Source organism: Sorghum bicolor, chromosome 3, assembly GCF_000003195.3.
Source record: "Sorghum bicolor cultivar BTx623 chromosome 3, Sorghum_bicolor_NCBIv3, whole genome shotgun sequence".
Taxonomy (NCBI): domain Eukaryota; kingdom Viridiplantae; phylum Streptophyta; class Magnoliopsida; order Poales; family Poaceae; genus Sorghum; species Sorghum bicolor.
Window position 1 is genome coordinate 30,315,444 of NC_012872.2, and position 15,240 is coordinate 30,330,683.

At 46.5% G+C, this 15,240-nt stretch overlaps 1 protein-coding gene across 1 annotated transcript in view; it reads left to right on the forward strand.

Moving 5' to 3' along the window:
• Positions 1–9,311, forward strand: part of LOC8069569 (ATP-dependent Clp protease proteolytic subunit 3, chloroplastic) — a 31,575-nt gene extending 22,264 nt beyond the window's left edge. The window contains exons 3-5 of the mRNA XM_002455617.2: positions 6,865–7,040; positions 8,709–8,804; positions 8,893–9,311. Of these exons, the coding sequence (XP_002455662.1) occupies positions 6,865–7,040; positions 8,709–8,804; positions 8,893–9,171 (551 nt within the window). The 3' untranslated portion in view covers positions 9,172–9,311. The remainder of the gene's footprint in view (positions 1–6,864; positions 7,041–8,708; positions 8,805–8,892) is intronic.

The following is a 15,240-nucleotide window of genomic DNA, read 5'->3' on the forward strand; positions in this document are numbered from 1 at the left end:
CTCAGGGCTTCGCGACGGGCTCCCACGGCGCGGATCAGGGCTTCTCTGCCCGTGCGCACGCGGCTCCCGGTCCACCTCCGCGCGGAGAGCCGCGGCCATGGCGGCCGCCTCCTGAGCTGCTGCCTGCCGCGCCGCTTGTGCTGCCTGCGCGGCTGCGGCCTCTGCCACTGCCAAGCGCCTGGCGCAATCGCCTCCTGGGTTCACCACGGCGCCAGCCTCTGGGTAGGCGCCCGCGGCGGAGGCTGCAACTGCTGCTGCTCTGGCTCTCTGGCTTGAGGTAGACATGGCCCCTAGGATCTCTCAACTTGGCTCTAGATACCAATTGTTGGCATGAACTAATTGCAAGAACTGGAATTGAACTGCTAGAGGGCAGCTTGGCCAGAGGCCGCTTGGATTGTATTGAACTTGCAAAATAGAACTCACACGATACAAGGGAGAGGGGCTGCTGCATATATAGCCTAGAGAGCAGACAACATCCCAACATATCCCTGACAGATTCTAACCACCTAAAGCAAAACTGTCTAACAACTTGGTTCACAAGGCACCATATTCAACTTGGCTACCAAGGAACCTATTAGGTAAAGTAAAACACAATTACAGCAAGGTAAATGGTAACTAGGCTAACACTAGGCTAACCCTATCAGAGCGAACGCGGGCTTTCGAGGATGACGCCGGTGATCCTGTTGGCCTTGATCCGGCCATTCTATGGCATGGTGCTGGTCATCAGATGCCTCAGGTTCCTCGGTCGGATGCTCCTCAGCAGGTCGCTGCTCCCCCACCAGCAGCCCCTGTCGCCGGGAGCCGCTTTGGTCTTCAGTACAGCCGGCGGCCCAGGGTGGCCGCGGCGGTACCCACGGCTGCAGCCCCTGCAGCCCCACAGGCGGTGGTGCTGCCGGCCTCAGCTGCGGTCCTAGCCCCACAGCAGTTGGTGCTGCTGACCGTTGCACCACAGCCGTCTACTCGGGCCACTCGCTCCCAGACAGGCTCCCTACCGCCGCCTGTGGACCGCTACGGTTTCACCGCGTCGCACTCCAGCCTGGCTTCTCCGTTGCCAGGCAACTCCCGCGCCGCGCTCGCCGATACCAATTGGCGCGCGGCCATGACTGAAGAATACGCTCATGGACAATGGCACATGGCGTCTCGTACCTCAACCTCCTCGTGCCAATGTCATCAGTGGCAAGTGGGTCTTCAAGCACAAGTATCGTGCTGACGGCTCTCTGGCTCGTCACAAAGCCAGATGGGTCGTTCGTGGGTTCTCATAGTAGTACGACATCGACTACGACGAGACGTTCAGTCCGGTTGTCAAGCCGGTCAGCATCGTCGCCTCTCGTTCCTGGCCGATACATCAGCTGGATGTGAAGAACGCCTTTCTTCACGGCCATTTGAACGAGACGGTCTACGTTTAGCAGCCGCCTGGCTTCGTCGACTCGGCGGCTCCCGACCACGTCTGTCTCCTGCAAAAGTCCTTGTACGGACTCAAGCAGGTGCCCAGGGCGTGGCACCAGCGGTTCTCTGGCTTCATCCGGCGGTGCGGCTTCACAACTTCGACCTCCGACATGTCCCTCTTTGTTTACAAAGTGGGTGCTGATGTTGCCTACTTGCTCCTCTACGTCGACGACACCGTCTTGACAGCCTCGTCGACCTCGCTTCTTCGACGCCTCACCGAGGTTCTTCACTCCGAGTTTGCCATGACAGATCTCGGGGATCTCCATCACTTCCTCGGGAGGTCACGCGTTCTGCTGATGGCCTCTTCCTGTCTCAGCGCCAGTACGCTGTGGACCTGCTCCAGCGCGCCGGAATGGCTGAGTGTCACTCTACGACGACTCATGTTGACACTCAGGCCAAGCTTTCCGCTACGGACGGCGCCCCGGTGGCGGATGCCACTCAGTACCGTAGCCTTGCAAGTGCTCTACAGTATCTCACGCTGACTCGTTCGGACCTTGCCTATGCAGTTCAGCAGATTTGTCTCTTCATGCATGACCCGCGAGAGCCTCATCTTGCGATGCTCAAGCGTGTCCTACGGTATGTCAAGGGCACTCTCTCCACCGGGCTTCACATCGGCACATGTAGCATTGCTAGCTTGACTGCCTACTCCGATGCTGATTGGGTTGGCTGTCCCGACTCTCGGCGCTCCACTTCACGGTACTGTGTCTTCCTCGGTGACAATTTAGTCTCTTGGCCCTCCAAACGATAGACTACAGTCTCTCGTTCGAGTGCGGAGGCTGAGTATCGTGCTGTTGCACACGCTGTGGCTGAGACTTGTTGGCTTCGTCAGTTACTTCAGGAGCTCCACGCACCCATCTCTTCGGCGACGATCGTCTTCTGTGATAATGTTAGTGCTTTTTTCATGACCGCCAATCCAGTTCATCATCGTCGCACGAAGCATATTGAGATAGATATTCACTTTGTCCGTGAGAAGGTTGCTTTGGGACAGGTTCGGGTGCTCCATGTTCCATTGTCTCATCAGTTCTCGGATATTATGACCAAAGGGTTACCTGTACAGTTGTTCACTGACTTTAGGTCCAGTCTTTGTGTTCGTGACACTTCCGCTTAGACTGAGGGAGGGTGTTAGAATGTAATTGTAACAGCCCATATTGGGCGTATGGCCCATTGGCCCATGTACATTGTCATAGTTTTGCTAGGCGCTAGGCGGAATCTAGGCGATGACCCCTAGACTAGGGACTAGTCGAGCCTAGGCGACGCTAGGCGTTTTGCCAATTTATATATAAATATATAATATATACATTTATAGGCACAAATCATGAATAATTTAGATAAAAAACAGGGAAGGATCAGTAGACATACCTTATATATAAGTATTTGCATGCAATCAGTCAAGAATCTCATAGATACATACATGCAGTCAACAATTTCACAGATTCATCAAGGAATCAAATCAATCAATCATGAATTTCAGGTTTCAGGAAAGGAAACAGATGAAAATTATAGAGAGAAAGGAAACAGAGGAGAGGAGAGAGGCAGAGGAGAAAGGAAACAGAGTAGAGGAGAAAAGGAAACATACATGAGGACCGGAGCAGCCGCGCGGTGAGGGGAGGGGAGCAGCCGAGTGGTGAGGGGAGGGGACCGGAGCAGCCGCGCGGTGAGGCCGTGAGGGGACCGGAGCAGCCGCGCGGTGAGGGGAGGCAGCAGCCATGTCGCCGGCGGCGAGGAGCGGCAGCCGCGTCGCAGGCGGGGAGGAGCAGCAGCCGGCGTCGCCGCGTGTCGTCGAGGCGAATACAAGCAGGCAAACTCCCTTCTCTCCCCTTTTCCCCCTTATCCGTCTCCAGCGCGCGGGAAAAGCCGCGCCAGAACGTCCGCGCGCGCGCGCTCTGCCCGCCGAGCCATTGTTTCGCGAGCCCTGGCCGCCTAGCTCGCGTCCGCGCCGCCTAGGGCACCTGGGCGCCGTCGAATCGCCGCCGAATCGTAGAAAGTAGCCGCCTAGGCGCTCCGCCCGCCTAGAGGACCGACTACCCCCAAATCGAGTCGCCAGGCCGTAGACTAGCGACTAGGCTCGTCGTAGGCGTCGATTTTCAAAACTATGTACATTGTAACCCTAGTCTATTAGGTTATATAATGAAGGTCACCCCCTCTGATTAGGGTGTGCGGTGTTTCTACACCGCGGCTTGACTGTGCAAGTGAGCAATCGCTGCAGCTTCTGAGGAGGTGGAGAGGCCATCGTCGTGCCGGAAGAGCGTCGTCGTCCGTGCCAGAGTCGGGGTGGAGGCGCGCACGGAGGTCTGCGGCCTGCTGCTCCAGGGTGGCGGCCTGTGCGCGCTCCGGGTCGAGAGCAGCTGCGGCGACGCGGAAGCGTTCCTAAGCAGCGGCAGCCAATTTGAGGAGGTCGGCCTCCTCCTGGAGCTGCTGGCTGCGCTCGGCGTTGGAGTCGCGCAAGGAGGAAGCTTCTTCTTCTAGGGATTTGGCGGCGGCAAGGGCCTCGTCACGGAGAAGGGCCGCGGAGGCGCCGGAGAGGGAGCCGCCGAGGACGCCGGGGTGGGGCGCAGTCGCCGGAGGTGTTGCGGGGGCCATGGGTGCAACAGTCGCCGAGGAGCGGGCGCGTGCGCGGCTGATAGGGCGGGCGCAACATCCGAGCAGGCGCGGGTGCGACTGATAGGGCCTCGCGCGGCAATCAAGCGGTCGGGCACGTGCGCCTAAAGGAAAAACAGAGGGGGGTGGAAGCAGGGGAGTGGGCGGGAGGGGAGAGAGGGGCCCAGGGTGAATTTAAGCTGATACCATGATAGTAATACACTTGATACTAGAATTTACAATAGGGTTACACATATATAGAGAAGGAGAGGGCAGCCCAAAGGGCCTGGCTAGCCTGGAGGAGGTGGCGTGTACAGGTAGGAAGTAAATAGGGAGTAAATACTCTAACACCAGGGATTTGAGTTCCTTGTCCGTATGCATTGCAACAGGACCTTCAGGGCTTTCAAATCAGTTACAGTACAATATCATAGTTATTACAACTTCTCACCGCGTTGACAGCCTCAACGCACTGACATTAGAGAAAAGGAATTAAAGTTTGGTTATCCCTGTTTACCATACATATAAAAAACGAGATCCAACTTAGGAGTAACTAGGTGGTTTTTCATTAAGAAGAGAAAATAGAGAAACTAGTTACCCAAATTCAAGCCAAGAGAACTTTGAACCTGGGTGGTTGGGTGCACAACTGCACCTCCCACAACCAGTTGAGCTAAGGCTCACGTCCTAAACTAAGATACATATGCTAGTCCATTGCTAATTGCTTAGTGCATCTCCCACCAAACCAGTTGAGCTAGGCTCATGTCCTAAACTAAGATACAAATGCTGGTCCATTGCTAATTGCTACCTTTGAATGCTCTGCAGATATAACAAATAGTGCAGAACAATGTTTTCTGATCATCCGATTGTCCTTATCGGTACTTAGCACTCGATTAGGCCCTCTGATTAGATCAGAGCGATCAGAAACCTGGTCGTTTGATTAATTATCGATTACTCGCGATTAATCGTCCGATTAGGTCTTTGGGTCGATCAGAACTAAATAAACAGATAGGCTGCTTCAGTTACTGGGCTATATTTATTTGGGCTAGGCCCATTAGGGTTTTCTTATATACCTCACCCCCACTCTTTCTCTCCTCACTCCTCACTCCCAGTCCCACTCCAGCCATACATATGGAGGCTAGGACAAGAATATGGAGTCAAATCTCATAAGTAACCAACTAAGAGCATCTCCAAGAGTTTTGCATAATTAACTTGGCATTTGTTGTTGTTTGCAAACTCCCAAAACAAAATGCAAAGTCTAAAACTATGACATCTCCAAGGGTTTTGCATAATTGACTTGGCATTTACCCAAAGTGAACCCGGATGCGAATTTTTTTCCGTGTGGTGCGCGGTCGCTGTTCCTTCCCGCGCGGTCGACTTCTTCGCGCGCCTAGGTACCCGCGCCGCCAGTTGTATCGCCAATTAGGTCGCCGCCATTTCCTGTGTCTTGCTGCTCCCTATAGCTGCTGCCCTGGGAAGGCATGAGTGCTTCGCTGCTGCTGCATCGAGTGCTTCCTAGTGGACGGTGGTGTGTGGGGAGGGAGTTTCTGTGCGATGGATTAGGTCGCAATCGGCAGCGGACGACGGTGCATGGAGGGCCGGTGCTCGCGATGGAGTCCCTCGCGACTTCGATCGACTACGGACGGCGGCGCGTGGAGGGCCAGGGGCTTTCTGTCGCGAACGATGGAGCATATATGGTGCGAAGAAAAGTCTGGATCGTGCGGGGGACCTGGAGACGCGCACAATCGGGCTTTTGCCAAGCCGTCCGCGGCTTGGCAATTATGCCAAGTTTGCTCTCTCATTTGCCAAGTTGCCCAAAATGTAAACTCCAAATGAAAAACTGTTGGATACCTCATTTTGTGAGTTTTGACAAATTACAAAAATGCAAACCCCAAATGCAAAACTGTTGGAGATGCTCTAAGTAGAAATATAGTTTTGATACTCGATGTCTACTATATAAATATATAGTATATGGCATATATACCATACATATATGATATATAGTCCTGCTATATGCTGGATGATTAGACCGATCAGAGGTCCATTACTCGTCCTGATCAGTACCAGATCGACTAGGAACAATAAGCCATCAGAAAACATTGGTGCAGAAACACTCATAGTGCACCTTGAACTAGAACCATATAGTAATGCACTTTCATGAAACATTAGTCCATGGGTTTTCATGTAACAATAAAATGATAGCATAATAGTTTCAGAAAACCAGTATTTAAAACCTTTTTTGGACTCCTTTTGGTTCTCCAAATCTTCTTAGTTGTTTAAGACCCAGAGTGTTTATCAGGTTTGACCTAAACCTAGCTAGCTACTCCCTCCGTTCCAAATTATAAGACGTTTTGGCTTTTCTAGATGCTTTTATTTTACTATTTATCTAGACATAAGTGTATATCTAGATAGGTAGCAAAATCTATGTATCAAGAAATGCCAAAACATCTTATAATTTGGAATGGAGGGAGTACTAAGGTTTGTTTTCCTTTAAGAATCTCTTGGCCAGGATTACCCAGACATGGAATGAAGTACTAAACTAAATAAAAATATTTATTTCATAACGTAATTCCTGCTCCACCACACAGATTATGACTTCCTCTTAATCTAATATTATTATAAGAGCAGTTTCTAGTTGTCTACTATAAACTCAACCAACCTAGGAGGAACTAGGTGGAACTGTAAATAAGACAAGCACCAAAATTCAAGTTGAAGAGGACTAGAACTTGGGTGGTGGGGTGTATGCCCAGAACCTACCATTAACTGAGCCTTGCTCAGTTCCTTACCAGTCCTCTATAGTCCTATACTGGCGTTTGCCGTGTTATGTCATGACACATCAATTTGCAGGAATGGGAGTATATGATGCTATGAAATTTTGCAAAGCTGATGTCTCAACTGTTTGCTTTGGATTGGCGGCTTCAATGGGTGCATTTTTACTTGCTGCTGGGACAAAGGGTAAGAGGTACTGCATGCCAAATGCAAGGATTATGATCCATCAGCCATCAGGTGGTGCTGGCGGGAAAGTAAGTAACAAGTGTTTGATGTTGTGTTGCTTTGTGATATTTGTTTCTTGCTGTGGTATTTGTTTCTTGTAAGATTTTCTGTCTTTCCTGTTTTTATTTAATCTAGCCAGGATATAACATTGGGGTCATAAATGGGAACATATTTTGCTCTATGATCTTTTACTACCACCTCTTTCTTATGTACTTTGTGGCTTTTGCTTGGTAAGGCTTGTTCATCTTATTGAGATTTGATTTGTTACCAAAATGGGGGCTTTGGTGTTAACCAAATATCAAAGTTACCCAACTATTGGCACGAGTAGCGATATCAGGATACATGTTCCATTAATGATAGATTTGTGAGTGCTGTAGCGATAAACAACACCTTTATAGCATATGTAGGGGCCGTTTGATAGAGATCTAGCTTTAGCTAAAACAGCTTAAGTTATGGATTCTCCGATGAAACAGCTTTTTCTGGCTCCAACTTCACTGGTTAGAAAAACGTTTGGTAAAATAGCTCTTAGTAAGTAAAATGAATAAATGTCTATATTGCCCTTCTATTTTTTTCTTTTCTTTTTTCCTTTATTTATTTCTCCTTTAACAGAAATCTATTTTTCTTCTATGTTTATCACTTCCTCTCATTCTTTTTTTCTTCGATTCCTCATCCTCTTCCTCGGACCATGGAGCATTTTCATAGTGCTCGCAAAGCAATAGGGCCGCCACCCATGCCCCGCTCTCCCTCTGCTGCCCATGCCCCGCTTGTCTCATCGCCTTCTTCCTCAGACCCAAATGTGATGCCCTCTTCCTCCGCCATGGGCGTGGTGGCCCTGGCTTGGCTCCACACTCCACCTCTTCCTCCCATTTGCCACTTGCACAGTGCCCATCCTGCTGCCCGTCTTGTCTCCCTCCGCTCTGGTCGGTCACACGGCCCTCGCCGGCTCCGCATCCCACAACTCGTGCACGACCTCTTCCTCTGCCCAGGGTGAGGGCAATTTGGCCATGGGCCCACGGATCTGAAGACGGAGCTGGAGGGAGCGGAGGGAGCTAGTTTTTTCAGCTCCGTCTTGCGTCTCCAGCTCCTTAGCTCAAGAAGCTGGGCATGGAGCAGCTCATGGAGCGCTACCAAGTGCACCCATAGTCTACTTTTATTGCATTTTTCCTAGTAAATTTTGAAATCTGAGTCATACACTGAAATAGAGATGTCCAATTGAAGACCTGCAACTAGGATCTTCCATTATATTTCCTTGGATGTAGGGATGAAAGTAGATCGGATATGATGGATATTGCAGATATGAATAAGGGTAGTTGTCTTTTCTTTTGGGATTCAGAGTCAGATGTGTTGGATATTGATATAGAGTGCATATATGTAAGTACGTATCAGATATTCGACTTTGATTATTAGAATTCTGATATGGTACAGATATTAATTGACGGGATTCATATACATACTATGCACCCCTTTTGGGCGGACAGATATCTGGAAATACGTCTTGTTTCACCCCTACTTGGATGCGAAGTAGGCTTCGTGATGTTTTAGGTCGATAGGGTGTTATACAAATACTGCTAACTTGACATTTTAATTGGATCCCTATCGAATGTATATGCTTTTAATGCATATAGCTCTGTTTGCTAACTCTAGTATTTAAATAATAGTAAACCTGATTTATGGATTTGCCTTGCCCATTCTGATAGGTCACGGAGATGGGACTACAGATAAGAGAGATGATGTACGAGAAGATTAAGATCAATAAAATAATGTCGAGAATTACTGGAAAATCTAAAGAGCAGGTACTACGGAACTTTTTGCATGATACTTGATTTTTACATAGCAACACAAAATTTTGTTGCAGACTTTATTGATTGCCATTTCTTGTAGATTGATGAAGACACAAAGTTTGATTATTTCATGAGTCCTTGGGAAGCCAAGGATTATGGGATAGTTGACAGTATCATAGATGAGGGGAAACCAGGGTTGGTAGCTCCCTTGGCAGGATCTGTTCGGCCTCCAAAATCGCGTGTGTGGTACTTGTGGAAGGCTTCGGGCCCGACCAGGAAGATCATGAAACATCTACCTTCAGAGGAGAAACTAATTAACAATGGTAACGGAACAGCAACTGGAGATGATGAGAAGCTCAAGAGGGCATCGGCAACCTGAAGACCTTCTAGGTCATAATAGTTCGATAATAGAAATGGCTTAGTGCACTACCTGTATTCTAAATCATTGTTTAAATACAGACTATGGGAGGATGTTAATCCAGTGCAGTGTGTTGGATTCTGCGTTGTTTCATGGGTGCATTTCTTGTTCTTGCGGTGGACCATTAGTCCATAGCCCAAGGATTTGCCCAGCATACCGATGATTCCTGTTGTACATGTGGGAACGACGACGGTTAGAAAGTGGTCTTATAAAATGTATACAAAATCTACTTTGCACTAAAATCGATAGGTATAATTCCAAGTGAAAAGATCGAGATGTCTAAGAGGGGTTGAGTTGGGCTTAACTAAAAGTTCTCACAACAGTTCTACTATAGCACGGCAATTCTAGGAATATAAAAGCATTAAAGTAATTGCACAAATGTAAATAGAGAGAAACGAAGGTTTGATACTTCCCACTAGTCCTTGTTGGAGCACCTATGCAAATGTATAGCTCTCCATAGTTTTGCGCTAGAATCGAGTGCTCACTATAGACCGATTCTTTGTCACTCCGACACAATAAATCGTCCTCATCTGGTCACATGAGTTGGGTCACCCACAATCTTCACCAAGTGGTCACCAAACTAACAATCACCACTAAGCCATCTAGGTGATGTCAGGAGATGTCTCGTCTCCTTCCTCTCGACACGGGCGACCTGGGCGACACGGGCGCGTTCCAGGCTGGAGGAGCCGTCTCGGCGCGTGGGGAGGGAGTCTCGAGCGCGGGCTGGTTCGCTAGTCGAACCCATGCTACAGGGAGAGGTGCGTGCGTTGGGTCAGGGGGGGAGTTGGCGTCGAGTCCCGCGGGTGTGGTCCAGGTCTCGACTCCTCTGCAGTCGCTGAACTCTGGGCCATGGCGGAGTCCGGGAAAAGGGAAGGCGCGTCAAAGTACTCACCCATCCCCCTCCCATCTCCATTCTGCCTGTCCCGCGGTGGAGGGTGGAAACCCTAGCGACTTTGGTCGGTGCGAGGCGGCGGGGCGTCAGGAAGTCAGGGCGCGGCTGCCACACGAGGTACGTGACCATCCTGATGCGGATTTGAGCAAGCGCCTTCTTCACCTGTGGAATCGCTGTCGGGAAGTTGGGGTTTGTGGGGAAATTTTTGTTTCGAATCCTGGGTTGCAGAGTTCTAGTTCATCGGAGTTGGCTCCCCTTAGTGGTGCTAATCCGGTGATTAAACGTTGGTCTACTTTGGGAGGTGATACTAGGTCTTTTTCGTAGGTTCTCCAGGCCCCTTCGCAGCCTGTGAGGAACATGGATCGTCGGCAGTTTCCTCCTAACCGCTTTAACCAAGGATTTGAGGGAAATCGTGGCTTTCGACCTGGATGGCAGGGGTAGGGTAACAGGGGCTGGGTGCCGAGGGGGAGAGATAGAGGAGGTGGAAGGTTTCAAGGGGGAGGACGTGGTTATGGAAATCAGCCTCGCCAGAATGAGCAAGGAGGTATTAGTGAGCAGAAAGTGGATCTCAGTTCTAGACAAAAGTCTGCTTCCAATGAGGTTGAAACTTCTGTGAATAAGAACACTCAAATTATGGTGAATGAGAATCAGAGCATTCAAGAAGAAGGCAGTAAGGTTTCTGCAGGTTTAAATGAACAAAATGACAGACCTCAGTTCTGTCCAAGATGTGGAAGAGTGGGTCACATTGCTTCAGTGTGCCCTAATCCTGTGATTTGTACAAGGTGTCATTTGGAAGGACATGTTGCCAGAGTCTGCTTAACTAAAATGCCTTGGGAGTTCATCTCCCCTTTTTGTGGTTTCTCTACATATGGACAGAGGTTTCATGTCATTGAGAGTGCCAGTATTGAGGAGGGAATAAAAGATATGTCCAATGTGGCTTTAGTAACTGTTACTTCTGGACAAGCAGATGTTAGACAGATTGAAAGAGAGTTCAAGATGAAAGCTGGACCCAACTCTACCTGGAGGTGGTATGCCAAAAGAATTTCAGAAGGCAAATATCAAATGAGGTTCCCTAATTCTCAGAACATTGATGACTTAGCCCACTTTACTGAAATGAGAATGAGGTCTGCTCCTGATGTGGTAATCAAAGTGGATAAATGGAATCCTTCCACTGGCTCCAAAGGCCCACTGGATGTGGCTTGGTTTAGAATTACCAACATCCCTGTTGAGAAAAGATCTTAGGCCAATGTGTGTATGGTTGCTTCGAAGGTGGGGTTACCTCTAGAAGTTGATAAGGACAGTTTGACAAAAAATGACTATGTTAGAGTCAAAATTAGATGTAGAGATGTCACCAAAGTTCCTGCTAGTGTGGATGGAGTCCTTGACTTTCACTTCTATGATTACTTCTTTTAAAGAGAAGTTCCCCAGGATGGTTATACTGATGTTTCTGGGACAAAATGGATTAGGAATGAGAGAGACCAAGCTAAAGATGATTTCCCATCACCCAAAAAACAAAGGATGGAGCAAGCTAAACAAGCTGGCCAGGGATCTGAGGCGGGACCTAGCAAAAATTATGATGCAGGAAAAGGGAAACAGATGACTAATGTGATATCTGAGAATGTTCAGCAACAACAGCATTGTTCTGAGGGAGACAGTGAAGAAGTAGTTTTTTCACGGGTGATCTGATTGCTCCGGGAGCTGACCATTTGAGATTTGGTTCTTTCAATACTCTGAAACTTGGAAAAGTCACTGTTAATGAATATGGTTCTAACTTCATGAAATACAAACAAGATTCCTTGGTAACCATTGAAACCAAGAGAGCTCTGTTTGAGAACTAGAAGAGTGACATTTTCCAATTGGAGGACTTTGGATCTGAGAAGAAATTATCAACTATTCTTGAGGATATGGGACCAGTGATGGCTGGTAGAGCCATTTCTATGAACCCTGTCAAGGGGAGTCAAGGAGGACCTGAGGGTGATCAGTCCAGTCAGGAGGAGGCCCAGCACAAGGTTCAGGAGGGGCAAGAACAACTTGCTGTAGTAACTGAGGCTGCAGGAAAGGGAGTGGGGGTGGATGATTACGCTCAAGATAAAGAACAGGGAGCAAGTGGGGATCAGATTTCTATCCCAAAAAAAGCTGGTCAGCTTATGAAAGTTGATTCTGTTGAGTTAACTAATGTCTGGGAAGGATACTCCAATGAAGGGCTTGCTGTACAAGGAAAAGACCAAGAGGTAGGCAAAGATGAATGGCCCAAGTGGCAAGAGGTGAGGCAAAGCAAGAGAATCAGAGCCAATGTGACTTTCCAGAGGAAGATCAACGATCAAGTGATCAGTGATGATCATCATGAGGTGGAAAAAGAAGGTATTATAGCCACTCATTCTAATTCTTTTGCAATCCTGTCTAACCAGCGTATTAGTGATTTGGCATCTAAAATGGGGATTCACACTCATTCCATTTCTTTTGAGAAAATTAATATGTTGAAAGATCTTGAAAATGCTAGAATAGATATGGTGAACAAATCTGAGGGTGCTGTTGATCAAAGTAAATGTCTAGAAGAGGAAAATCTCCCTTTAGAGGATCAGAATATTTTGGATTTGCAGTCTGATTCCTCAGATGAGGAGCAGTTGACTGTTATAGACAATATCAGAAAAAATAAATCTGGCAGGAAAGGCAAAAAGAAAAAATCTAGCAGCAATAAGAAGCATCCTCTTGATGTTTTTGGCAAATTGAAGGGAGATAAATCTAAGGTTAGCCCTAGATTTAATCTCAGGGATAGAAATACCATTAAAAAAGTGGTTAAATGATAGGCATTATTTGGAATTGCAGAGGGGTAGCGAAAAAAGGTCTTGGTTCTTATGTAAAAGAGTTGTTATGGGACCATAAAGCTGATTTCATTGGTATCCAAGAAACTATGAAAAAATCTTACTCGGAGAAATTCTTTCGGAAGATTGATAATAACAAGGATTTTAGCTGGTTTTGGACTCCCTCTAATGGGAAGTCTGGGGGAATGTTAAGTGGAATTAGAAAAGATAAGTTTGATGTGGAAAGTTTTGAATGTGGGGAATATATGATAATTGCTAATGTTTTTGATAAGAGTGTTAGGAAAAATTGGTCCCTGGCTAATGTGTATGGGCCGACTCATGATGATTTTAAGAATAGTTTCCTGACTGAGTTCTCTAATTTCTGTTACAAAGCTAAACATCCTATTCTTCTGGGAGGTGATTTTAATATCATGAGATTTAGCTCTGACAAGAACAAAAATTTCAATGATAATAAGTATTCTTGTGTGTTTAATCAGATCATGAACTCTTATGATCTTAGAGATTTGCCTTTATCAGGTGGAAAATTTACTTGGAGTAATAATAGGAAAAATCCAACCCTCGAAAAATTGGACAGAGTTCTCATTTCCAGTTCTTGGGAGAATGAATTCCCTCTTTGCAATCTGAGAAAAATTCCTAGATATATGTCTGACCACAATCCTTTGATGGTTAGGACAGACAATTCTCAAGTCATTGGAGCTAGACCTTTCTGTTTTGAAACAGCTTGGTTACGCCATGTCGACTTTAAGGAAAAAGTGAATGAAATTTGGAAAAAGAAAGTAACTGCCAAATCTAAGATTGATGCTTGGTGTATTAAGATGGATAGAGTGAAAAAGTTCCTGAAAGGTTGGGGACAGAGCTTGAAAGGTCATACTAGAAAATATAAAAACATTCTAAAAGAGGAACTAGAAAAATTGGAGAAGTTGGAGGAAGACTTTCTCCTGGATGCTGAGAATTTAAACAGAAAAACTTTTATTCAATCTGAGCTTTGGAGGATTATGGAGGAGGAAGAAGTTTATTGGCATAAAAAGTCGAATAATAATTGGTTGTTGAAAGGTGATTGCAACACTGCTTTCTTTCATAGAGTGGCTAATGGAAAGAAAAGGAAAAATACTATTTTCTCTTTAGATCACAAGGATCAGGTGATTGAAGGTGATGATGCTCTGGTTGAACATGCAACTAACTTTTATAAAGAGCTTTTTGGTCCTTCTACATCTTCTGGTTTCTATATGGAACCTGGATGTTGGGACTCTCGGGAAAAGGTTAATGAGCAGGACAATGAGGAACTTGAAAAACCTTTTTCTGAATTGGAAATCAAAGATTCTGTTTTCTCTATGGAAAAAAATACAGCTCCTGGGCCTGATCACATCCCAGTTGAATTTTACCAGCACTGCTGGGACATCATAAAAAGAGATCTTGTTGATCTTTTTGTGGATTTCCACAATTCAAAGTTGGACATTGGGAGATTCAATTATGGTATTATAACTTTGTTGCCAAAAGTGAAGGAAGCCAATAATATTAAGCAGTATAGACCCATTTGTCTGCTGAATGTTGTCTATAAGATTTTTACCAAAACTCTAATGCTGAGATTGGACAAGATCATGGGGAAGATTATTAATAGAAGTCAATCTGGTTTTTTGAAAGATAGAAATATCATGGATGGGATTTTGGCCCTACATGAGATTTTGCATGATACTAAAATCAGAAAGAGAGATGGCTTAATTCTAAAACTTGGTTTTCTGAAAGCTTATGACAAGCTTAATTGGGATTTCCTACAAGATTGCCTCAGGCAAAGGGGTTTTGGGTCTAAATGGTGTGACTGGATCAAGTTAGTCATGAATTCAGGAACTGTTAGTGTTAAGGTGAATAATAGCACTGGTAGCTATTTTAAATCTGGCAGGGGGGGTTAGGCAGGGGGACCCTCTATCCCCCTTTTTGTTCAATATCGCTGCTGATACTTTGGCTAAAATGATAAATCTTGCTCAAAGGAATAATTTGATAAAAGGCCTGGTTTCTGAGTATATTGAAAATGGAATCGCAGTGTTACAATATGCGGATGACACTATTCTGTGTATCCAAGATGACAAAGAGCAGGCTTCTTACCTTAAGCTTCTCTTATACTTGTATGAAGATATGTCGGGATTGAAAATCAACTTCACCAAGAGTGAAGTTATTTTGGTAAGTCAAGAGGAAAGTAAAAGTCTTGAATTCTCAAATATGTTCAACTGTTCAGTGGGTACGTGGCCAATCAAGTATCTTGGAGTCCCTGTATCCGGATCCAGAATTCATATTGCTGATTGCCTTCTGATTTGTGAAAAA